This window comes from Artibeus jamaicensis, unplaced genomic scaffold (genome assembly GCF_021234435.1).
Source record: "Artibeus jamaicensis isolate MK-2021 breed Jamaican fruit bat unplaced genomic scaffold, CSHL_Jam_final contig_685, whole genome shotgun sequence".
NCBI lineage: Eukaryota > Metazoa > Chordata > Mammalia > Chiroptera > Phyllostomidae > Artibeus > Artibeus jamaicensis.
Genome location: NW_026521924.1, coordinates 16,876,495 through 16,901,439, shown reverse-complemented (window position 1 = coordinate 16,901,439; position 24,945 = coordinate 16,876,495). Strand labels below are relative to the sequence as shown.

The 24,945-nt window shown below is 45.3% G+C and overlaps 1 protein-coding gene across 3 annotated transcripts in view; it reads right to left on the bottom strand.

Moving 5' to 3' along the window:
• Nucleotides 1-19,071, bottom strand: part of ZNF341 (zinc finger protein 341) — a 50,085-nt gene extending 31,014 nt beyond the window's left edge. For 2 of the 3 annotated variants that reach the window (XM_037143239.2, XM_037143240.2), the window contains exons 1-4: nucleotides 18,972-19,071; nucleotides 7,394-7,504; nucleotides 5,469-5,665; nucleotides 2,244-2,393 (exon numbers count right to left, since the gene is read on the bottom strand). In XM_037143239.2, the coding sequence (XP_036999134.2) occupies nucleotides 2,244-2,393; nucleotides 5,469-5,665; nucleotides 7,394-7,504; nucleotides 18,972-19,002 (489 nt within the window). In that variant the 5' untranslated portion in view covers nucleotides 19,003-19,071. Of the gene's footprint in view, nucleotides 1-2,243; nucleotides 2,394-5,468; nucleotides 5,666-7,393; nucleotides 7,505-18,971 lie in introns of those variants that run through there. The other variant, XM_037143241.2, reaches the window with a different exon arrangement.
• Nucleotides 19,072-24,945: the final 5,874 nt, after the last annotated feature.

Sequence of the window (24,945 nt, the reverse complement as noted above, 5' to 3'; positions counted from 1 at the left end):
GGGTTCATACAAGAGGCAATCAGTCAATATTTTTCTCTCACATCAACGTTTCTCTCTTGTCTTTCTCCCTCCCTTCCCCTAAGAAAGAAATAAAGAAAGGAAAGGAAAGGAAAGGAAAGGAAAGGAAAGGAAAGGAAAGGAAAGGAAAGGAAAGGAAAGGAAAGGAAAGGAAAAGGAAAAGGAAAAGGAAAAGGAAAAGGAAAGGAAAGGAAAGGAAAGGAAAGGAAAGGAAAGGAAAGGAAAGGAAAAGGAAAAAGGAAAAAGGAAAAGGAAAAGGAAAAAGGAAAAGGAAAAGGAAAAGGAAAAGGAAAAGGAAAGGAAAGGAAAGGAAAGGAAAGGAAAGGAAAGGAAAGGAAAGGAAAAGGAAAGGAAAGGAAAGGAAAGGAAGAAAAGAAAAGAAAAGAAAAGAAAAGAAAAGAAAAGAAAAGAAAAGAAAAGAAAAGAAAAGAAAAGAGTCCTCCTTTTAACCGTTCTTTGAGTGCCACAGTAAAGTATGTTTGGGAAAAATCTGGGATGACAAAGTCAAAAGTATTTCTTGCCCTGACCAGTGTGGCTCGGTTGGTTGGAACATCATCCCATACAGCAAAGGGCTGGGGGTTCAATTCCCAGTCAGGGTGCATATGGAAGGCAGCCAATCGGTGATGTTTCTCTCTCACATCACTGTTTGTCTCTCTCCTTTCCTCTCTCTCTAAAATCAAACGTATATATATTTTTTAAATCAAAAGTATTTCTTTACTGCAGGAAAAGCCCAGGAATAAAGCAAGGGAAGAAGCAGAATTCCTCCAGAAGCTGCTTTGATCAGAGATCCTTATTATATTGGAAAATCCCAAGGAGCCAGCATTCCAAAGAACTTTTTGGGAAATACTGATGCAGAGTTATAGGCGTAGAGAATGAGGTTAAACAAAAGGCACGGTAAGAAAAGCAAGTTCCAGAATAGTGCATGTAACAAGACCTGTTTATATTTGTGCAAACTATATAAAATATATGCAAACTATAAATGTACATGGGTGTCCAAAAGTAGGTTTACAGTTGCACATGACAGTCTTTTGAGTTAATAATGCTATTATTGTAACAATGATAACCTGCATGTCATTTTCCAAACAACTATAAACCTACTTTTGCTCACCCCTGTATTTATTTCTTTTTAAAGCTATTTCCTTTTCTTTTTTTAAAGATTTTTTAATTCATTTTTAGAGAGAGGGGAAGAGAAAGAGAGAAATATCATTGTGTGGTTGCCTCTCATGTGCCCCCCACTGGGGACCTGGCCCACAACCCAGACATGTGCCCTGACTGGGAATCGAACTGGTGACTCTTTGGTTTGCAGCCTGCGCTCAATCCACTGAGCTACACCAGTCAGGGCTAAAAAGGGCTATTTCTATTTTTATTTGCATTCAAGGAAGTCAGGAAAGCCACAATTTTGACAGCATTTTCTTTGAGTGGAGGGAGAGTGAGTGACTAATTTCCCAACTTTTATTCTGAAAATTTTTAAACCTGCAGAAAGGTTGGACAAATACATAGGACAGTCTTTATGCTTCATCTTATTCACTCAGTTGTTACCATTTTGCCACACCTGCAATATGTGTGTGCACATGAATACACACACACACATACACATACACATTGTTTCATCAAGCCACTTAGAATTATGGTAGTTTCAGACAACATTATACTTTGTTCCTCAGTACTGAACTCAGATGCATCTCCAAAGAACAAGGATATTCTCCTATAAAACCACAACACAATCATCAGACTAAGGAATTGAATATTAATACAATACTATTATTTAACATATTCTAATTCCTCCATATTCTAATTCCCGCAATAACGTCTTTATGACTTCCCCCCGACCCCACCCACAACACAGAATCCAACCAAGAACTACACATTCTAGCCAGTTACAATATCTCTTTACTTTCCAGATTATGAATAATTAAACTTTTTTTATTTTTCTCGTGTATTTTTTAATGTTTTTCTAAGGACATGGAACACTTCTGTTAAGAAGAATAAAACCAGGAGGTAAAATAGCTGACTGTGGCTATGAAACTCCAAAGTCACATTCTAGGTCTCTGCTAATGTGGCAGCTTCCCACCCACCCAGGGCTGGGCAAGGGGAGGCTGGCTGTCCTCCTCAACATGGAGGAGAGCTGGGGCCAAGACCCCTTCTTTCTACAACATTCTGAATCTGCAGCAGTCAACACACAGGCCTGGAATCAGGATACTGAGAGAAGTCAGTCCCCCACTTACCTGCACAGGTGGGGGGCCCTGCGGCATGGGCTGGTCCAGGGATGTGAAAGCCGACATAGCAGACATGAGCATGTCGTCGCTCACCAAGATGTTCCCCTGCACCAAGGTCTGGATCAGTGGAGACGGGGGCACTGTGATGTACGTAGAGATCTGGAAAGAGAAAGAGGATGAGAGATGAAAGAGAGAGAGGAAATGAACATGTGTGAGGCTCTGGAAAAAAGCAGAGGGCATGACACAAATGATCTGGGTTCCGAAGTCCCACAGACCTGAAATCCATTTCTACCTCTGATGCTCCCTGCTGCTGTGTGACCCTGGGCAGGTCATTCCACCGCTCTGAACCTCCATTTCCCCATCTATCAAATGAGAAGAATCAATCACACCTCCTCTTAAGGCACATGCCCTATGACCCAGCAATAATACTTTCTGGCATCTACCCTAGAGAAACACACGTCCACAGGGAGTTCATGAACAAAAGTATTCTGCGTGGTGTTGTTTCTTATAGCCTTGATGTCCATCAGTAGGGAATGAATTTTAAAAATACAATATAGTCATGGATAGAATGCTATATAGTAGGCAAAACCTAAAGCAATACTACTATATAATTCCTGTGGAGACTTAAATAATGTGTGAAAGTACCTTAAAAAATTGAGAAGGCCCTGGCTGGTGTGGCTCAGTGGATTGAGCACAGACTGCAAACCAAAGGGTAGCCAGTTCGATTCCCAGTCAGGGCATATTCCTGGGTTGCAGGCCAGGTCCCCAGTGGGGGCCACGTGAGAGACAACCACACACTGATGCTTCTCTCCCTCTCTTTATCCCTAACCTTCCCCTATAAAAATAAATAAATAAAATCTTTTTAAAACATTAAAAGTTTGAGAAGGATATCCATCAGTAGTTACCTGAGGGTAGGGGAGAGGAATAGTGCCAACAGTGCCTTGATTTGTAACACTTTTTTACAAAGGAGAAGGTAAACGTGTATTATTTGCAAACATACAAATGGGTATTAAAAATAAACTATGCTCTCAGGTTAATAGTGAGGATAAAAGGCAGCCCTTACAAGAGAGTGTCAAACATGCAGTGACTGCTCCTCTTAGTAGGCGGAAAGGCTGTTGTGATTTCTTTAGCTGTTGCTTTTCTTTATTGGCAGACCCTGGGCATCTTCCTAGGTCACCTGTCTCTGTAGGTCCTCTGGGGACAGGAGTGACCCAGTCCCTAAATCCAGAGTCCCTGTTCAAATAGGATGTCCTTCCCTTCAACCAAGCAAGGACAGCCCAGGCAAGTTAGGAGAATGCCCCACGTTCTGGCCAGGAAAGGCAATGTAGACTCAGGCTTACATGTTTTTACAATGTCATGTGTGTCAGGCTGAAATGAAAAATGGGAAATCGTATCCTTGTCCGTTCAAGCCTCTTAGGCAGGGAGTTCGTGTTTGCCCATAACCAACAGCTTGTGTTCTGAAGTCATTTCCTTGTCCAGGAAACAACTGGTTGATTCTTGTATGTACCCTGACAGGGGATGGAAGCTGCAACCCTGGCATATGGGCCAATGCTCTAACCAACTGAGCTACTTGGCCAGGGCCTGAAGGTTTTTATTTTGATGGCAAGAATTATTTCTACACATTGGATGAAGATAATGTTTTAAAGAAATAAGGAGCCCCAGCCAAGTAGCCTCGGTTAGTCAGTGTCATCCTGAAATGCTAAAGGTACAGCTTGATCCCTGGTCAGGGCACATATGACAATCAACCACTGAATGCATAAATAAGTGGAACAACAAATTGATGTCTTTCTCTCTCTCTCTCTTTCTCTCTCCCTCCCCTCTTCTCTTTAAAATCAAATTTAAAAAAAAAGAAATAGAAAGAGGGAGATAAATGAAGTTAGAGGAAATTCAACTCCTTGACTGGGCATCCTGAGGCCTGCCCAGCTCCCTTTATGAGGATTCTTTAATCCCTCTAAGAGTCCCCACCCTGAGTGTCTTTGCTCCAGAATTGTGTTGCTGGCTGAGGACTCTGGAAGCTTCTCCAGATACCTCCCACCTGACCCTCTCCCCTGACCTCCAGACTTGTGTGTCTGCATCTTCACTGCTTCCACTCATAGGTCCAATGGGCATTGCAAATGCAACCTGTCAAGCTGAACTCCTGACATCCCCCAAAGCTCCTCCTAGCCATCTCCCTACTTTGGTTAATGGCAACGCCAACTCTGGAGTCACCCTAACGCCTCTTGATCTCACACCCCACACCCCACACCCAATCTATCCACAATCCCTGATGGCTTCACCTTCAAAACATTTCCAAAATCTCATAATTCTCACGAACTCTGCCACCACCACCCTCTGGACTTGCACAACAGCCCACTAATGGGTGTCCTGGCTTTCTCTCTTGACTGCCTCCAAAATCTCTTCTCTATACAGTATTGAGAGTGGCCAAAGTGTAAATCAGACCTTATCCCTCTTCTGCTCAAAACCCCCAATGGCTCCCATCTCTCAGAGTAAAAGTTGGTAAGTCCCACATGATCTACCAAGATCTCCTTGTTGCCTCTCTGACCTTATCGTCTCCCACCCTCCTCCTCTCTCATTCAGCTCCAGCTACTCTCACCTCCTTGCTGTTCCCAGAATAAATCCAGCACATGCCTGCCTCAGGGCCTTTGCACTTTCTGACCACACTTCCCGTTCCCCGAGCTGGCTGCTAGACCAATTCCCTCACCTCCTTAGGTCTCTACTCAAATGCCACTTCTTCACAGAGCCTTTCCCAAGTACCATGTACAAAAATGGCAAAACCTCCCAGCCCTGTATTAGCATCCCATCTCACTCTGCATTTAACATCCTGAAAAAAGCATCTCTACAAATTTGGGTACCATCTATTTCACTCAACTCCATGAGGGCAGTGACTTGGTGTGTTTGTCCATCATTATATCCCTAGTGCCTCACACATAGTGAGTGCTCAAAAAAAGACTTGCTGAATGGATAAATGAATAAACAAACAATTGAAAGAATACCTGGACCTGACAGGTGTGGCTCAGTGGATTGGGCATCATTTCTCAAACCAAAAGGTCTCCAATTCAATTTGGGTCAAGGCATGCACCTGGATTGTGGGCCAGGTCCCCGGGTGGGGGTGTGCAAGAGGCAACCAATCAATGTTTCTCACATTGATGTTTCTCTCTCTCTCTTTCTCCCTCCTTTACCCCTCTCTAAAAAGATAAATAAAATCTGTAAAGAAGAAATAGAAGGAAAGAATACCTGGCGATTTGCAGGAGGCGGGGCCTGCTGAACTGCTGTGGGTGCTGCCGAAGGCGTGTAGATGCTGTTGGTGGCCAAAGAGACTGTGGCCAAGGGCGGGGCATTCCCCTGGCATTGCTCCCGCTTGTGGGTCATAAATGCCGGCAGTGAGTTGAACTGCTTCTTACATTTCCCGCAAAGAAAGACATCTTCATCATCTAGGAGTCACACCGCAGAGTAGTATGTGGGAGGGAAATAACAAAAAAAAGCAAGAATAAAGGAGGGGTATTACAGTGAGAAATGGGAGGAGATATGAGGATGGACCAGAATAACAGCATTCTGTGATCTATGTGTGTGGGTCAAGTGCTAATTTTGTGCTTCCTAAGAGCTTTCAATATCATACAGCACCTGTGGGAGTATCCAGCCATGTGCATGAGGGTATTGAAAAATTAGAATCAGGAAATAGTAAAGTGGGTTCACTTCAAAGCTGAGAACTTCACATTCTTTATTCTGCATGAATTTATTCATCAGTCCAAATAGGCCACATGATCACACTCCTTTGTGGCTTTGCATCCCATTTTCCCCTGTCAAGCTGCCTCACTCAGACCAACTCATTCTACAAGGCTCAGCTCAGAGGCCACCTCCTCCAGGAAGCCTTCCTGAAGTAGTGGCCACAGTTCCTTCCTCTAGACTTGCCTCTCATATCACACTTTCCCCATCATCACCAGACTGTTAGTCCTCTAAGGGAAGAAAATATGTCTTACTTTTCACCATAACTGCGGTATCTCCTGGTCACATAGGAGGCCCTCAGTGGATGTTTGGTGAATGAATGAAACACTAAATGATTAGTTACAGTTAGCACCACCCATTATCGAAGGCCTACCACAGGCCATGCACTATGCAAGCATCTGACATGTTGTGGCAGAAATGTTTAATTGTCGTTAGATATTCAGTCTCAATACAAATTTTAGTTGGCTACATTGCTGTCTGTGAAAGACTATATTTTCCAGACTTCTTTGCAACTACACATATCACATGACTGAACTCTAACCAATAGGTCAAGAACAGAAGTATACCACCTGAGTAACTTCTTTAAAAGGAAGGAATATGACTTCCACTTCTTTCTTACCTTCATGTTGGCTAGAAATGAAAGTGAGAGACTAGAGCAGCCACCCTAAACAGGATGTTGAGGACAATACAGCCACAAGAAAGGAGTCTGACTCTCACCATACCCACCCCAAATGCTGAGTACTTTTCATGTAACAGAAAAATAAATTTGAATCTTGTATAAACCATAAGAAACTTGATTTCTTATTTATTACAGTTAAAAACATATCCCCAGTATCATCACAAGATTTCTATGAGTTGAGACAATTATCCCCATTGTACAGATGTGAAAACTCAGGCACAGAGAGGTTAACTCACTTGCCCAAAGTCACAGAGCCAGGAACTACAGGAACAAGGATTCAAACCTAGATGTGTTTCTCTCTGGTCCCCAGTGTGGCTCCCAAGTACTCAAATAAGTTTGTGGAATAAATAGTTGAACACAGAGATACACATGGGGCTCTAAAAGAACTTCTTTGCTCTCTCTGTGCCTTAGGGGCACAGCCTGTAAATTAGAGAGGTTTGTGCTCAGCCTGTTCTTTCCACAGAGAGGAGGCTGAGCAATGACTTCTGGGTCAAGGGTACGAGCATTGCCAAGCATCAGGACTACTAGCTATTCCGGTGTCATGATCCCCACATTCACTAAGTGATTGAAATAGAGTGTCCTCAGAGCTAAGCAGAGAAAGGCATTAGCCTGAAGATCCAGGCTGGGAGGAAGGGGAGATGGTTCAGACAGCAGACATCCAGGGGACCATATGGGCAATTCCCTCCCACACCCCTTCACGAGTACCAGTTGTTTTTCAAGGGAAGCCACTCACCCTTCCCACTAAGCAGATACTCACCCAGTGGCTGGATAGCAGGGGGTGCGTTGACGCTCTGTCCTGTTGGATCAGGGACTGCTCCTTGGCCATCCAACAACGACTGGACAGCCAGGACGGTCTGATTGTCCATTCCTGAAGAAAGAAATGAAACCTCTTTAGAAGGTGGGCCCAGCATCCTGCTCTGATTTCACCCTTACAAGCCCGACTCACTGTAAGCCTCCATGGCAAAGATAGCTGGCTGCACCCTGACATACATGCTCTTGTGCCTCCACTACAACAGAACCCAAGACTTGGGCTGAAAACATGGTTCCGGATTGAAGATGACACTTCCCAGCCACCCCCGTAGCTAGGGAATGTCTAAGTTCTAGCCAATGGGCTGTGTACGGCAGTTTCTGGGAAGTTTTCTTAAAAGCTCCCTGGTATTTGATTGTCTTTTTGTCCCATCCCCCATCCTGCTTCCTAAAACAAGAATATGATGATGGGAACTCTAGCTGCCATCCCAGATCATGAGGAAAAGGGCCATACCCTAGGGACTGCAGGGCAAAAAAAAAAAAGTGGAAAAATCCTGGACCTCTGAGAATTTTGTAGAACACAGTCGCCCTCATAGCTTTGGACTGTCTTCCTCCTAACTCCCATGTGAGAGAAATGAACTTCTAGCCTACTCAGTCACTCACAGTTTGTGCTGCTCTCCATCGTGGCTGAATCCAGTCCTAAGTGGTACAGCACCTCTGAAAATCATGTTACCAAGTCTTCTTCATCCACATCCCGCAAAGCCCACAAATCTGCTTGCACTCAGGAGTCCTTGCTTCCCTTCTTTCCCAATGCATGCTTGTCTTTTGCACTCCTCAATAAATACCATAATCTTAATTTGTAGTCAAGGACTCTTGAGAAGCAGACTACTTCTGTGTTTTCCAACTAGTCAGTGTGGAGGTTCACAGTAGTACACTTATCCAGCCATGTCACTAGCTGGAGGATAGGCCTAGTCACACCTCATAGGACACCGAGGCACATTGCCTTCATCCCAAGGAACCCAGAGGGTGTCTCCTTTTTTCTGTCTCCACAGCCAATGTTCTCCCTCCAATCTTTCAGCTCTTACCTGGATCCTGCCCCAGCTTCTAACAGCAATGCAAATTAGAACCCTTAGCTCATCAGCCAAAGTGAACCCACACTTTCCCCTGTCACAATGCAGGCTGTGTCCCTCCTGAGGCTAGACCTTCCCTCCATCTCCTGCTGCTCCCTCAGAAACCACTCACCACCAACTAGCCCCTGTCCCAACGCTGCCTGCAACTTCTTCCCTTGAGCCATGACACATGCTCAAATTGCTCTAGAATGCCCTCTTGAACCCAAGTACCCATCTCTCCCTCTTTTCAACATCAAGTATCTAATGAGATCTATCTAACACTCTCTACCTCCCCATCTTTCTTCACCCACACCAGTGGGGCTTAAGCCCCATCATTCCACCAATATCACCAAAGACCATCTGACAGCTTCAGACATTACTTCCTGAAACGCTCCCTTCTTTGGCTCCTGGACACCACCCTTCCTGAGTCTCCTCCCACCTTTCTCTTTGCTCCCTCCCTGCCTGCTTCACTCTCTGCTTCTGTTGTCCATCCCCCAAATGCTTCTATTTTGAAAGGTTTGTTCTATGTGGACTCTCTCACCTTTCCCTCTTGCACTCTCTGGGCAGCCTCACTCACCCTCAAACTAGTTCTCTGTAATATCACGGTTCATGCTTCCTTTCTTGAATAAGCTTCAGTAAATCTTCTACTGTTTACGCAAAATTGTGTGTTAGCATTTGTGTGCAGATCTATACACGAACATTGATAGTTTTATTTATGATAGTAAAACACTGGAACCAACTCAAATGTCCTTCAGTGAGTGAATGGTTAAACTGGTACACCCAGGCACGCTCTCCCTCCTGGGAACATGCCTACGTCTTTCTCTTTCCCCTCTTCTTCCCCCACAGGCCTGCACCTCCTAAACTCTAAGGCACCCCACAAGACTTGGAACCAGGGAAGCTATGGGCAGCAGCAGCTCATCTGAGACTAATCCCCCAAACCTGTCCCCATCCCCCTTTTCTCTGACTCTCCAGAGGGCTGACAGTGTCCCTGCCTTGGCTCACTTCTTCCCCACAACGTTTCTGGAGAACCAAAGCAGCCCCGCCCAGGCTCTCTCCTGTTGCTTCTTCTATCCTAAGCCCTTCCTTGTTTCACTGTCTCCAGCTTTAATAAACATACCCTCAAAATAAAAAATAAAAATAAAAAAGTTTTTAAAACCTGTGATATATTCATACCAGGGAATACTACTGAACAATAAAAAGGAACAAAACTATTGATATAAACAATAGTATATGAATCTCCATGGAATTATGATGAATGAAAAAAAGCCAATCTCAAAGGTTATAATAATATGTGACTCCATTTACATGACATTCTTTTTTTTTTTTTTTTAAGATTTTACTTATTGTTAGAGAGAGAGGAAGGGAGGGAGAAGGAGAGGGAGAGAAACATTGATGTGTGAGAGAAACATCGATTGGTTGCTTCTCACACACTCCTAATTGGGGACCGGACCCGCAACCCTGGCATGTGCCCTGACTGCACTTGGACTGACGACATTTTCATTCACAGGCTGGCACACAATCCACTGAGCCAGCCAGCCAGGGCTATATGACATTCTTAAAATGACAAAATTTTAGAAATGGAGAATAGACTAGTGGTTTCCAGACATCAGGGACTTGAGGCAGGGGGAAGGTGGGTGTGGCTAGAAAAGGGCAATATCTAATAGTGATGGAATGGCCCTATGTGTTGACTGGTTGTATATAATAGGATAGTTTTGCAAGATATATTGGGGAAAATTGGTAAAGAATACGTGGTGTTTCTCTGTATTATTTCTTATAACTGCATGTGAGTCTTCAGGGAAAAAATTATTTCAAAATAAATATTTTAATTAAAAAAAATACTGCCTGTCACCCTGGCCAGTGTGGCTCAGTTGGCTGGAGGGCCATACTGTCTACCTAAAAGTTGGGGGTTCGATCCCTGGTCAGGGCACATACCTACGTTGTGCATTTGATACCCAGCTAGGGGTGCGAATGGTAGGCAACCAATCGATGTTTCTCACATCAATGTTCCTCTCTCTATATCCCTTTCTCTCTCTCTAAAAATATTAACAAACAGATTTTTAAAAAAATACTGCCTATCAAAATTATGGAGACAATAGAAAGTTCAGAGCTTGTCAGGGGTTGCAGGAGGAGGAATGAATAGGCAGAGCACAGAGGATTTTGGGGCAGAAAATACTCTGTGATATTACAGTAATGGATACATGTCATTATATATTTGTCCAATAGCATGTGCTATACCAAGAATCAACCCTGAGGTAAAGCATGAACTTTGGGTGATTATGATGTGTGGGTATAGGTTCCTGCTTGGTAACATGGACCATTCTGGTGACTTATGTTGATAGCAGGCAGGCTATGAATATGTGGGGGGAGGGAATGAGTATAGAGGAAATCTCTACCTTCCTCTCAACTTTTTCTTCTTTTGCTCTATTTTTTTAAGTATATTTTAGCCCTGGCTAATGTGGTTCAGTGGATTGTGAACAGCCTGTGAACCAAGGGGTCACTGGTTTGGTTCCTAGTCAGGGCACATACCTGGGTTGTGGGCCAGGTTCCCAGTAGGGGGTGCATGAGAGGCAGCTACACATGATGTTTCTCTCCCTCTCTCCCTCCCTTCCTCTCTCTCTAAAAATAAATAAATAAAAATATTTAAAAATAAAAAAAGTACATTTGGAGAGCAAGGGGTGGGGGAGGCTGGGATGGGAGAAATAGACAAAAAAACCTGTACTTAAAAAATAACTAAATAAAATTAATTAAAATAAAAAATAAAATAAAATAAAACAAAATTAAAAAGTACATTTAATTAATTAAGCTATTACAGTCATCCCATTTTTTTCTCCCCTTTATTCCACTCTGCCCTACAACTCCCTCCTACCATCATTCCCTGCCTTAATTAATATCCATGGGTTGTACATGTAAGTTCTTTGGCTTCTCCATTTCCTATACTATTCTTAACCTCCCCGTCTATTTCGTACCAACCGTTTATGCTTTTTATTCTCTGTACCTTTTACCCCATTCTCCTACTCCGCCTCCCCACTAATAAACCTCCATATGATCTCCATGTCTGTGATTCTGTTCCTGTTCTAGTTATGTGCTTTGTTTTTATTTTTTTAGGTTTAGTTGTTGATAATTGTGAGTTTATTGCCACTTTACTGTTCATATTTTTTTATTTTTAAATCACTTATTAATTTTTTAAATTAATTTATTTTTATAGACAAGAAAGGAGAAAGAGAGGGAGAAAAACATCAGTGGGTGGTTGCCTTTCAACCACCCTATTGGGTACCTGGCCCACAACCCACATATGTGCCTTGACTGCAAATAGGCGACCCTTGGTTTGTAGGCCAACACTCATTCCACTGAGCCACACCAGCCAAGGTACTATTCATATTTTTTATCTTATTTTTCTTAGATAAATCCCTTTAACATTTAATATACTAAGGACTTGGTAATGATGAACTCTTTTAACTTGACTTTATCTGGGAGCACTTTATCTGCCCTTCCATTCTAAATGATAGCTTTGCTGAATAGAGTAATCTCAGATGTAGGTCCTTGCCTTTCATGACTTTCAATACTTTATTCCAGCCCCTTCTTGCCTGCAAGGTATCCTTTGAGAAATTAGCTGACAGTCTTATGGGGACTCCTTTGTAGGTAACTATCTCCTTTTCTCTTGCTGCTTTTAAGATTCTTTATCTTTGGACTTCTGGACAAGATGGAAGAGTAGGTGGAAACACTGTGCCTCCTTGCACAACCAAGTTTAAAGACAACAAAGTTTTAGTAACAAGAACGCAAACAAAACACAGAAAATTGAACTGTACGGAAGCCCGACAACAACAAACCCTTCATACAGACCGGTTAGAAGGGCGGAGTCAGTCGGCAGCTGGAGGAGCGGGTCCTGCAGAAAAAAGCGGCCGGACCAGAGAGACTCAGACATGCAGGCGGCGGTTGATAGATCCCAGGTGTGGGGGTGGCAACAGGCGGACCCAGTGAGGCGCAAGGTGGCTGGCTGACTGTGGTCACACATTCACGCTCACAGATAAACCAGGCGAAAGAGTAAGCAGTGAGACAGACCATGCAGGCTAGGGCCCCAGCAACAGGAATTAAAGCCTAAAAGCACCAGTTGGAAAAACTTTCGGGGTCGAGGTGCCAGGAGAAGCTCCCAGGCTCACAGAGAGTTCGTTAGAGAGACCCACAGGGTCCTGGAGGGTGCACAGGCCCACACACCCTGGAGTGGGCTCCAGGGGGCCCAGTTTGCTTTCGGGAAGCAGCAGAGGGCACCGAAATCCAAGAGAGAGCGGAACAAACACCAATGCCCCTCTTTGACCCCGCCCCCACATACATCACAAACCAGCGACCTGGGTCGCCCCACCCTGGTGAACACCTAAAGCTCCGCCCCTCTACGTAACAGGCGAAAACAGACCAAAACATTATGGCTCAAGAACAGCTCAAAGCCCTGGCTGGTGTAGCTCAGTGGATTGAGCACGGGCCTGCGAACCAGACAATCACAGTTCGATTCCCGGTAAGGCACATTCTTGGGTTGCAGGCCAGTTTCCTGCAGGCCAATTCCCAGCAGGGGACGCACGAAAGGCAACCATACATTGATGTTTCTCTCCCTCTCTCCTTCCCTTTCCCTCTAAAGATAAATAAATTAAAATTAAAAAAAAAAAAAAAGAACAGCTCAAAGCCCCAGGGGCAATACTTCTAAGTGACAAAGAGATAGCCAACCTATCAGATGCACAGTTCAAAACACTGGTGATCAGGACACTGGTGATCAGGATGCTCACAGAACTGGTTGATTTTAGTCACAAATTAGAGGAACAAATGAAGGCTAAACTAATTGAAATGAAGGGAAATGCACAGGAAACCAATAGTGATGGAAAGGAAAATGGGACTCAAAGAAGGAAGAAAAAAAATGACCAAACAGAAAAGGATAAAGAAACAAGAATTCAGGGGACTTCCACCAAGATGGAGGCATAGGGGGATGTGCCGTGCCTTCTCACACAACCAAGTTCAGAAACAACTAAATATTAGCAACAGAAAACACAGCCAGAACACAGAAAATTGAACTTTTCGGAGTCTGGTAACAACAAATTCTTCAGCCTGACCGGTAAGGGGCGAAACCAGTGGCTGGTGGAGTGGGGTTGCACAGGAAAACTCGGTCAGACGGACTCAGGTGCGCGGAATCTAGGCGCAGGGTTGGACCTAGTGAGCGACCAAGAGAGCGACCGCGGGGGAGACAGCAGGGGAGCAGGGCTGCGGGTTGACTGTGGTCGCGCATGTGTGCACGGATAGACAAGCGAGGGAGTGGGCGATTGGACTGGGACCCAGTAGGTCCTCAGAGCAAGCGGCAGGGAGAGCACCGCCATTTCCCGGCTCTGACCACGCCCCCACATACAGCGTCACAACCCAGCGACCTGGGAGTCCAAGGCACCGCTTCTCACACTTAAAGGGCCAGAACAGACCAAAAATGGCTCAAGAAGATCTCAAAGCCCCAGAGCCTATAAATCTAAGCGATGAAGAAATAGCAAAACTCTCAGACGCACAGTTTAAAACACTGGTCATCAGGATCCTCACAGAACTGGTTGATATAGCCACAAATTAGACAAATATATGAAGGCGAAACTAATTGAAATGAATGGAAGTGCACAGGACACCAATAGCAATGAAAAGGAAACTGGGACTCAAATCAATGGAGTGGACCAGAAGAAAGCAAATAATGGCCAAACAGAAAAGAGTCAAGAAGTAAGAATTCAAAGAAATGAGGAGAGTCTTAGGAACCTCCAGGACATCTTTAAACGCTCCAACATCCGAATTATAGGGGTACCAGAAGGGGGAAAGGCACAGCCACCAGTGGAAAACTTATTTGAACAGATAATAAAGGAGAATTTCCCCAATCTGGCAAAGGAAATAGACTTCCAGGAAATCCAGGAAGCTCAGAGAGTACCAAAGAAGTTGGACCCAAGAAGGAACACACCAAGGCACATCATAATTACATTAGCCAAAATTAAAATGAAGGAGAGAATCCTAGAAGCAGCAAGAGCTAAGGGGACAGTCACCTACAAAGGAGTTCCCATCAGACTGTCAGCAGATTTCTCAAAAGAGACCTTACAGGCAAGAAGGGGCTGGAAAGAAGTATTCCAAGTCATGAAATCCAAAGACCTACAACCAAGACTGATCTATCCAGCAAAGCTGTCATTTAGAATAGAAGGGCAGAGAAAGTGCTTCTCAGATAAGATCAAATTCAAGGAGTTCATCATCACCAAGCCCTTTTATATGAAATGTTAAAGGGACTTATCTAAGAAAAAGAAGATAAAAAATATGAGCACTGAAAGGACAGCAAACTCACAGTTATTAAGAACCACACCTAAAACAAAAGAAAACTAAAAGGACAACTAGATCAGGAGCAGAACCATAGAAATGGAGATCACATGGAGGGTTAGCATCAGGGGAGTGGGAGGAGAAGGGGGAAAAAGGTACAGAGAATAAGTAGCATAGATGGTAGGTAGAAAATAGAAAGGGGGGAGGGCAAGAATAGTATGGGAAGTATAGAATCTAAAGAACTTGTGACACATGGACATAAACTAAAGGGGGGAATGGTGGGGAAGGGGGTGTGCAGGGTGGAGGGGAATGAAGGGGGGAGTGGGACAACTGTAATGGCATAACCAATAAAATATATTTAAAAAAAAAGATTCTCTGTCTTTAACCTTGGATAATATAATTGTGATGTATCTTGGTGTGGTCCTCTTGGGGTCCAACTTCTTTGGGACTCTCTGAGCTTCCTGGACCTCCTGAAAGTCTATTTCCTTTGCCAGATTAGGGAAGTTCTCCTTCATTATTTTTTCAAGTAAGTTTTCAATTTCTTGTTCTTCCTCTTCTCTTTCTGGCACCCCTATGGTTTGGATGTTGGAAATGTTTAAAGTTGGCCCAGAGGTTCCTAAGCATCTCCTCATTTTTTTGAATTCTTGTTTCTTCATTCTGTTCTGGTTGGATGTTTATTTCTTCCTTCTGCTCCAAATAATTGATCTGAGTCCGGTTTCCTTCCCTTCACTGTTGGTTCCCTGTCTATTTTTCTTCACTTCACTTTGCATAGCCTTCACTTTTTCCTCTATTTTGTGACCATACTCAACCATTTATCTGAGCATCCTAATTACCAGTGTTTTGAACTCTGCATCTGATAGGTTGGCTCTCTTCATCATTCAGGGGTTTTTTTGGAGTTTAGATCTGCTCTTTCATTTGGGCCATATTTCTGTCTTGGGGCACCTGTTACATTGTAAGGGGCAGAGCTTTAGGTATTTGCCAGGGCTGGGCAACCCATGTCGCTGTGTTATGGTACTGTGTTTTGGGGGAGGGGTCCAAAAGGGAACAATGCTGCTTGCTCAGCTCTCAGCCAGCTTTCAGTCACTTCCCTTGCTACCCACAAGCAAATTGGGCCCTTCTGGTGCTGATTCCCATGTGGGTGGGTTTGTGTACATTCTATAACCCTGTGGGTCTCCCCATTGAACTCTCCTGTGAGGCTAGGAGTTTCTCCCACCACTGCAACCCCAACAGATTTTTACAGCCAGAGGTTTTGAGGCTTTCCTTTCCCATGCTGGAACCCTGGGTTGTGCAGTCTGTCTCGCTCCCAAGTTGTTCCTTCTGCTTTACCCTATGCAAATGTGGGACTGCCAGCTGCCACCTCACCTGCCTGGTCCTCCAGTTGCTACCTTGCTGTGTGTTCCCACCCGCTGCACCGGCTGGCCATCTCCACCCCTCCTACCAGTCTGAATGAATATTTCCTCTTTAACTCCTTGATTCTTGGGCCTCCATACAGTTCAATTTTCTGGCAGTTCTGATTATTTTTTGCTTTTAAATTTCTTGTTGTCTTTTGGTTGTGAGGTGAGGCAAAGTGTATCTACCTATGCCTCCTTGGCTAGAAGTCTAGTTGTTCTCAACTTTGTTATGAACCTAAAACTGCTCTAAAAAAAATTAAGTCTTTCTTTTTATTTTATTTTTTTAAATATTTTATTTATTTATTTATCTTTAGAGGGGAAGGAGAGAGGAAGAGAAACATCAATGTATGGTTGCCTTTTGTGTGCCCCCTGCTGGGAACTGGCCTGCAGGGAACTGGCCTGCAACACAGGCATGTGCCCTGACTGGGAATCGAACTGCGATTATCTGGTTCACAGGCCTGTGCTCAATCCACTGAGCTACACCAGCCAGGGCTAAAGTCTTTCTTTTTAAAGAATGCTGCCTATCTAAACTGAACCCCAACTGTCCTGCTCGGGTAGCTCAGTTAGTCAGAGCATTGTCCCAATATGCCAAGTTTGTGGGTTTGATCCCTGGCCACGGCACATACAAGAAGCAACCAATAAATGCATAAATATGTGGAACAACAAATCAATGTTTCTCTTTCTCTCTCATGCTTCCTCTCTCTAAAATCAATAAATAAAAATTGAATAAATAAAAAGAAACAACTCAAACTAAGTATGTCACCACCACCCCTAAGTTTATTCCTCTTCCAGTAATCCTCATTGATAAGAACGGAGCACCACAGCGTACCCAACCACAGCCCCTGGGGCACCCCTTGATTCTTCCCTCAACCTACCACCCCTCCCTCCCTGCATTTCTAGTCCTTCAGCAAACCTAGCCTATTCTGCCTCCCAAATATCATTCAGATCCGCTTCCTCTCCACCCCACAGCTGCCCCCCTGACCCATGCTATCATCAGTTCCCAGCAGGACAACTATGGTCATCTCACTAACCTTCCTGCTGTCACTGTGGCCCCCTCCAATCTGTTCTCAGAGGAGCACGGGTGAACTTTATAAAACATACATCACATTGTGTTGCTACCCTGCTGAAAACCCTTTATCTCCACATTGAATCCAAGATAAAGTTCACAAGCCTCATCCCTAGCTGCTCACCCACATGAAATTCTGTGGGTCCTAGAAGACCCCTCCCCACGCCAGAGCTTTGCAAATGTAGTTCCCATTGCCTGGGTCATCTCTAGATCCCCACAGTTGTGCTGCCCTTCCCCTAGCATGCATCACACTGCCCTTAGAACTGATTTTTCCTTTATTGTCTTCATCATTCAATACACAAACACCTTTTCGAAGTAAAAATTCAAAGCCCAGGGAAGCCCATGGGACATAAAGAGAAAGTAGGCTACACCCCATCCTACCGGCCTCCCAGAGGGAACCACCACTGACCCTGGCCCTCCACATTCCATCATCATCATAGCAGTAAAAGCCAGCTAAAGTTTTCTTTTATTATTTGTCTTTTCTACTATTCTATAGTTCCTAGTTCTATCATTTTTATCTGTTCCCCACCAGACTGTGAGGACTGGACTATCTGGTCAATGAGTATTCCTGAAATGAACCTTTCCAATGGGGGGAGGGTTACACCCCATTTCAAGGTGAGAACTCTGGTCCTCTAAGAAGTGTAGGCACATGACTGAGATCTCCTGGGGAGTAGCAGCTCACGAGGTCTCAGCCACATATCATTAGTCCCGCCTACTTTCAGTCTGTATTCTAATTACACTTATCCTATCACATCCCTCCAAGAACATCTGTAGATCTGTACCCCCCCCAACATTAATTCTTCGCCTTGACCCTGAAATCACTGATGCTTCCTCCACAACTTGTAGCAGGCCCTCGGTGTTTGCTGTCTCCAAAGTCCACAACTCACTGCTCCTGAGGCCCACGCCCATTTTAGGATCTTGCAAAGGAGAGGACAATCATTTGGCGCCCGGTGTTTGCTGCTTTAGGTCTGGGAGCATCATGTACCAGCCAAGCACACCTTTAGCACCCATCCTTTCTTGGTGTTAGTTTATAAAACTCTGCACCCAGGGGCAGTGCACAAACTAGCCCACCGATGTTTGCTGGCTTTGTAAGCACCAATTCCCGGCCTGGCACGCAGATGGTGACTATCCTTTCCTGGTCTGAATTTAAGACTATGTCACAGCACAAAGCACAAAATCAGCTCTCAATAAAAGTTCGTGGTCAAAATGTCTGGCTTGGAGGCGCCTTCCCCCAAAGCCCTCCCGCCCCACTGAAGCTCCAACGCCACGGTCAGCAACAGGAGTCTCCACTCTCCGCGCGGCTGCGGCGCTGGCCGGCCCCATACTCCCTGGCTGTTCCCTCCAGGAGAGCCCTCCCGCGCCCGCCGGCAGCTGGTGCTGTTCCGGTCCGAGGCCCCCTCCCCGCTGGGCCAGCTCTCCCCGGCTATTCCGGTCCCGGTGCTCCCTCCCAGGGCTTTCTCTCCCCTGCTGTTCCGGTCCCGAGGCTCGCCCCACCACTGAGCCTCCTCTCCACTGCTATTCGGTGTTGTGGCCCCCACCCCACTGACAGGCCTCGGTTCCCGAGGCTGTTCCCGCCCGCGCCCCTCCCCCGGCTGTTCCGGCCCCGGCGCCCTACGCCCCGCGGCCGCCGCGCGCCCTGAGCCCAGCGCTGCGAGGGCGCGGCGGGAGGGGGCGCAACGCGGAACAGCCGCTTCCCGCGGCACGGCCGTCGCTCACCCTCCAGGGCTTCGAAGATCGTCTGCGCCATCTTGAAGCCGCCGCCGCCGCCGCCACAGGAGCTGAAGCCGGGCTACGTGAGCATTGTGGGAGCCGCGGCGGCGGCGGCGGCGGCGGCGGCGGCGGCGAGGTCGGAGCCGCCAGGGGGCGCCCGGGAGCCGACGCTGAGCCCGCAGTCGTAGAAACGCGGCAATGGCCTGTGGGGATGCCCACGTCACCGGGCTCCCCCAGCTCCGCTTCGGGGATCCAGTCACCAGCGCGTGTGGACCCTTATCCCCGCCTCATTTCAACCCTCCAGCTTGGCGCCCCGACCCATCGCCGCCACACCGGACCCGACTCCCCGTATCTGTCTCCCTCCCTCTCTCTCGTTCTCACACACAGACACACACGGCTCGTGAGACCCCTCAACTCCGCAACACGCACCTTATTCCCACTGCCCATAAAATCCCCCACCTTTGCGACCCCTCTTCCCACCGCACCCGATCCCCCAAGTCTGTCACAAGGACCACAATGAACACAGGACCCCTGCCCCAAAGTGTGCGACCCAGTTTCATCCTTGTCTTAGACTCCGCACTCCCTCCACAGGGGGCCCCAGCTCTGCCTGTTGGGGGCCACCCGTGACTCCCGTCTCAGCCTGGCCTTAATCCCCCATCATCTCAGAGTCCCCAGTGGCTTAACCCTTTATTCACACTTTTTGGGGGGTCTTCATTTCCTCTTACACAGACCTCCACCCTTGCTTCTCAGGGACCCCATTTCTGTTTCATAACCCCCCAATACCCACTTCAGCGCCCTTCAGCGCAGCCTCGTGGAAAGCCCACTGAGATCTCACGGGGATGCTCCCGCACCTCCTTCAGACCCTGGTCCAACACTCCCATCTCGTCTTTGTGCTTCATCAGCTGGTCTTGAGTGCTTGCTACACACCAAGTCTTACAACAGGTCCGGGAATATACTGGCGTTTCCCTATGGAGTTCGGGGTGGCAGGAGCACACAAACATGAAATCTTTAAGTACAAGGTGTGATAGTGGTTTCCAAGATGTACACTTGGACGACAAGAAGGTGTTGGGGAGTGTGAGGGGGTAGGGCGAGAAGGAACGAGGGCCGTGCCATCAACGGCCATTTCTCCCATGAGCCAAATTCTTCTACAGCTGGGCTATCAGAGTTTTGACTCTAAATATTTTCATTATATTTTAGCCTCATCCAAACCAACAATAAAAATCACAATTTTTATTTTCTCACATTCACTAAAGAAACATAAACTCTAAAAGTTAAAAAAAAAACAAACAACTTTTTCAAAGCTCCTCTGTCAGCCCTGACTGGCGTGGCTCAGTGGATTGAGTGCGGGCCTGTGAACCAAAGAATCAAGATTCGATTCCCAGTCAGGGCACATGCCTGGGTTGCAGGCCAGTTCCCAGCAGGGGACGCATGAGAAGCGACCTTACATTGATATTTCTCTCCCTCTCTCCTTCCCTTTTCCTCTAAAGATAAATAAATAAAATATTTAAAAAAAAAACCTCCTCTATCCTTCTGGGGCACCGCCAGCCACTGTTCATAGTAAGGTGCCTCACAGACCCTCTTTTTACACATGCCTCAAAGCTGATTTCTACCAGTAAACTCCCCATATTGCCCTGAACACTACAACTGTACCCACCCCCACTGCTACCTCCTTCCCCTTCCAGTCTCCACCTTGCACAATGAGCTCTAAGCGAATGTCCCCCACAGACAACCCACCCTTCTCCCAGACTCTGTACCCCACCCTCTTTTCTGGGAACCCTGGAGACTTAGGTCCCACCTCAAGTCCTAAACCACCCTTCCCATTGCCTCTCTGGCAGGAGTAAGGCCAGTGTTCCCTCCTCCCTGTCTTTCCTTTAACATCCCCATGGATTCAATGGCCTTACCTCCTCATCACCTCTCCCCTGCAAGAGTTCCTCAATATTACTGTTTTTTTAAAAGAACTTCAATAATTCAAGTAATACATTAGTACATTCATATTCATTTAATTAATTTTAAAAATATTCAGCCCTGACTGGTGTGGCTCAGTGGATTGAGCACCCACCTGCAAAGCAAAGGGTTACTGGTTCCATTCCCAGACAGAGCACATGCCTGGGTTGCTGGCCAGGTCCCCAGTAGGGGGCATGTGAGATGCAACCACACATTGATGCTTCTATCTCCCTCTTTCTCCCTCTCTTCCCCTCTATCTAAAAACAAACAAATAAAATATTTTTAAAAAAAATATTCAGTATCTATTGTGGGCTATACACTATTCTATATGTTGAGGACACAACCAAGAACAAAAACATAAAAATCTTTGCCTTCATGGAGTCGTAGTTCAGCAGGTGAGATGGTCTGTAAACAAGAAAAAAAAGAGGAGAGATGTTCTATGACGTTAAATATTTTTCTTTCTGGGAGGAGGGAGTCTCCTTTAGACAGGGTGGTTAGGGATGGGCTCTCTGAGGAAGTGGGTGGAGAAAAGGGAACAAGAAAAGCAGAGCTTATTAGTTGTATCATCCTGGGTAAGTGCAAAGGCCCTATAGTAAAAAGGTAAAGAGTCCAGGGACCGTAAAAAGAGGTATGGGTACAGGGGAATGAAGAAGGAGAGATAAATAGGGCCACTGAAAGGCACTAGACAGTACAAGATTCTACTAATAGAAGCCCTGGAAGCTTTCCATGTGTTTTCATATATCCAGGTACATGTACAAATAGTTGATTTTCATCTGCTCTTCAGGCCTTTACACTTGCTGTTCTCTCTTATTGAACTGTCCACCTTGGCCTGACTGGTGTGGCTCAGTGGATGGAGTGCCAGGTTCCTGGTCAGGGCACATACCTGAGGTGCAGGCCAGGTCCCTGGCTGGGGGCATTCAAGAGGCAACCAATCGATGTTTCTCTTGCATATCAGTGTTTCTTTCCCTCTCTCTCTTCCTTTCCCTCTCTCTAAAAATAAATAATAAATAAAAAATTTTAAATGCCCATCTTCCACCCTTGTTGAAACAATAGAAACTTCATTTCTTACCTCCTCTAAGAAGCTTTCCCTGAGTTCCCTGGATGAGATCCCAATCCTTCCTTGCTATTCTAGTTTCTCACAGCACTTGGTACTGCCCCTGTTATGTGCTAATATTTAGCCTTTGGAAGTTTGCCTTTTCTCTACCCCCTCAATAGAGAGCCCTCTGAGTAGTGAGCTCTAAGCAAATGTCCCCCACAGACAACCTACCCTTCTCCCAGACTCTGTACCCCACCCTCTTTTCTAGGAACCCTGGAGACTTAGATCCCACCTCAAGTCTTAAACCACCCTTCCCGTTGCCTCTCTGGCAGGAGTCCATTCTGGTTGGAACTCACATCCTGGCACAGAGGTAACCTGGGAAATGTTTGTTGACTGACTGCCTGAAGGAGCTTTCAGGGAGGTTTTCCAGCAGGTTCCCCAGTCAGGTTTCCTCTGCTTCAAACTTTCAGCTCCTTACATTCATCTCTTGCTCCACTAAAATCTCGCTGTCCTATGTCCCATTCCCTCAGGGCCAGCTGGTTGACACTGAACCAAATCCAATGATAACTTTGAGACTCTTGGAATAAGTAATGATGGTTGTTACGGGCTGAATAATGTCTGCCAGAATTCATGTGTTGACATTCTATGTGTTGATACCCTAGTTCCTCAGAATGTAACAATATTTGGTGATAGGGCCTTTAAGAAGGTAATTAATATTAAATAAGGTCATATAGGTGGACCCTCGTCTGACTGGTGGCATCCTGAGAAGATTTGACAACATAGACTGAAGGGCGACCATTTGTGGACATGGGGAGAAGCTAGCCAGTTGAAAGGGAAGAGAGAAGTCTCACGAGGAACTAAACCTCCAAACACCCTGATCTTGGGCTTCGAGACTTTATTGTGAGAAAATAAATTTTTGTTGCTTAAGCCACCCGTTTCATGGTACTTTGTTATGGAAGCCCTAGTAAATCAATACAGTAATAAAGATAAAAGACTCTGGAGCCAGGAGATCTGGATTCCAGTCTTGGCTTCATGACTTTTTAGCTATATCATCTTGGGCAAGTTACTTTGTCTCTTTGCATCTCAGTTTCCCATTTGTTCAGTGGGCATATAGTTCCTTCCTCACTGGGTTGCTGTAAGAATGAAATAGAGCACTTGGCAAACGGTTCCTGGAATACAAGCACTTTTCTACTCTGGATGTGCTTGTTAAAGACATAAATTTGATTGCTTGGGTAAGATAAATAAAAAAGGCCTTGCCCTGAGAAACTCAGAGTTAGGTACAATCAAAAAGGGGCTTTAAGGAATAAAAGCATTCCCAGTGACTACTATTTTTCCCCAGGCTCCTTGAGGGAAGAAACTTATTCATCACCATGAGAAGCATTTGGCAAAAGATAGCATCCAGGAAGAACTTGCTGATCCAAATAGTTTCCAAACACCCTCTCTTGATACTGGGCCATGTGTCAGGGCTTGGTGACTGATTTTCATGCGAATATTAGGTGATATTTCTAGAAGTTCTCTTTGGTTCCTTCTCAAGTTTTCCATATTTTTAAATTATTTTTTGTTCTCTGTAGCTATTTTCTAGCTTTAAATCTTGTGCATACAATTTTTAAAAACCTGTGCCTGTGAATTATAATACCTGAGGTCTGTACTGATCTGTTCTTCCCATCTATTGTGTCTGGTTTTTCTTCTTCAGGAAGTCTTGGCTGCCTGGTTTTCTCTATGTGCTGATCATCACCTTGAAAAATTATTTGTGGTGGTTCCCTGAAGTCAAAGATAGAAGTGCCATTCTTCATAGAGATTTTGCATTTACTTTTGCCAAAGGTGTGGGGCCACTTGCAGTCACTTATCCCCTCATACCAGGTTCCCAGTTCATGGCTTGAGATTTCTTGGGGTACCAGGCTCTACTCCCTAGGGTGTGAAATGACATATACTGGTTACAACTTTCCTGAGGAAGAGCTTTAAAAAAATTCCCTTTCTTTTTCCTTCAACTGTTCTTCTCAGCACCAAGGCAACCTTTTCTGAACTCGCTTGGGTAGTAGTGTGAGATATACAGTAGGTTCATATCACATGAAACTTGAGGGTGAAACACTTTGGTGTCTCAACTTAATGTGAAGACATTTTTCTATAAGACTCCCCACCTTGGCCCACAAAGGCCCTGGACTACCAGTTCTGTCTCTCTTGCCCTATGTAGTTAAAACACTGAAACTCACAGGTTTGATGTTGGCAAATGCTCTTATGTCATAAGTAGTGTTGGACCTCCAATAATTCAATCTTCCTGTTAATTGGTTATTAGCTTTCAACCAATAATTGGCCTGGGCATCCCCCCAGGCTTTTAAGCATTTCAGTGTTTTTCAGAGGATACTTTTATATCTTATTTAACATGCCACTATTTTCAGAGGAAAGATTACCTAAATTAACCAGGCCACCATTATTGAAAAGTAAAGAGACAAAAGAAAGAAAAAGAGAGAAAAAATCCAATTTTAGCAATAAAATGAGCCCAGCATAATCTCGCCTTCACTGACCTCTGACATCATCACATGACACTGATCTGGGCAATAGTATCAGAGATAAATACTGTTAGAGTTGGTAGCTAGCTGGCATAAGCTGGGGGAGGGGATAAACTGGGGACCATTAGCTGATAACCAGAGAGTTGGACATGCTTCTCAAGTTCCTGATATGATCTAGGGCAATTATACATCTATGAGAAGCATGCACAGATGGACTAACTAAGGTAATAACCAGTATAGGACCTTCCACTGGTGATACTATATGTAAAAGGCAAAAATGATAAAAAGAGCATGTACATGGCCACAAAACCTGAACAGCACAGGCATACGACCACTTCCTGTTGGCAGAGATGTGCCTATGCGTTTGTCAGGAACAAACAGGCAAGAGAAGAGGAGCCAGGAGGCTGGAGGGAAATTTGAGCAAGACTAAAAACCCTAAGTTTGTATGTAGCCCAGTGGGGCATTCAGTTGGGTATGAGTGAACTGCTTGAAA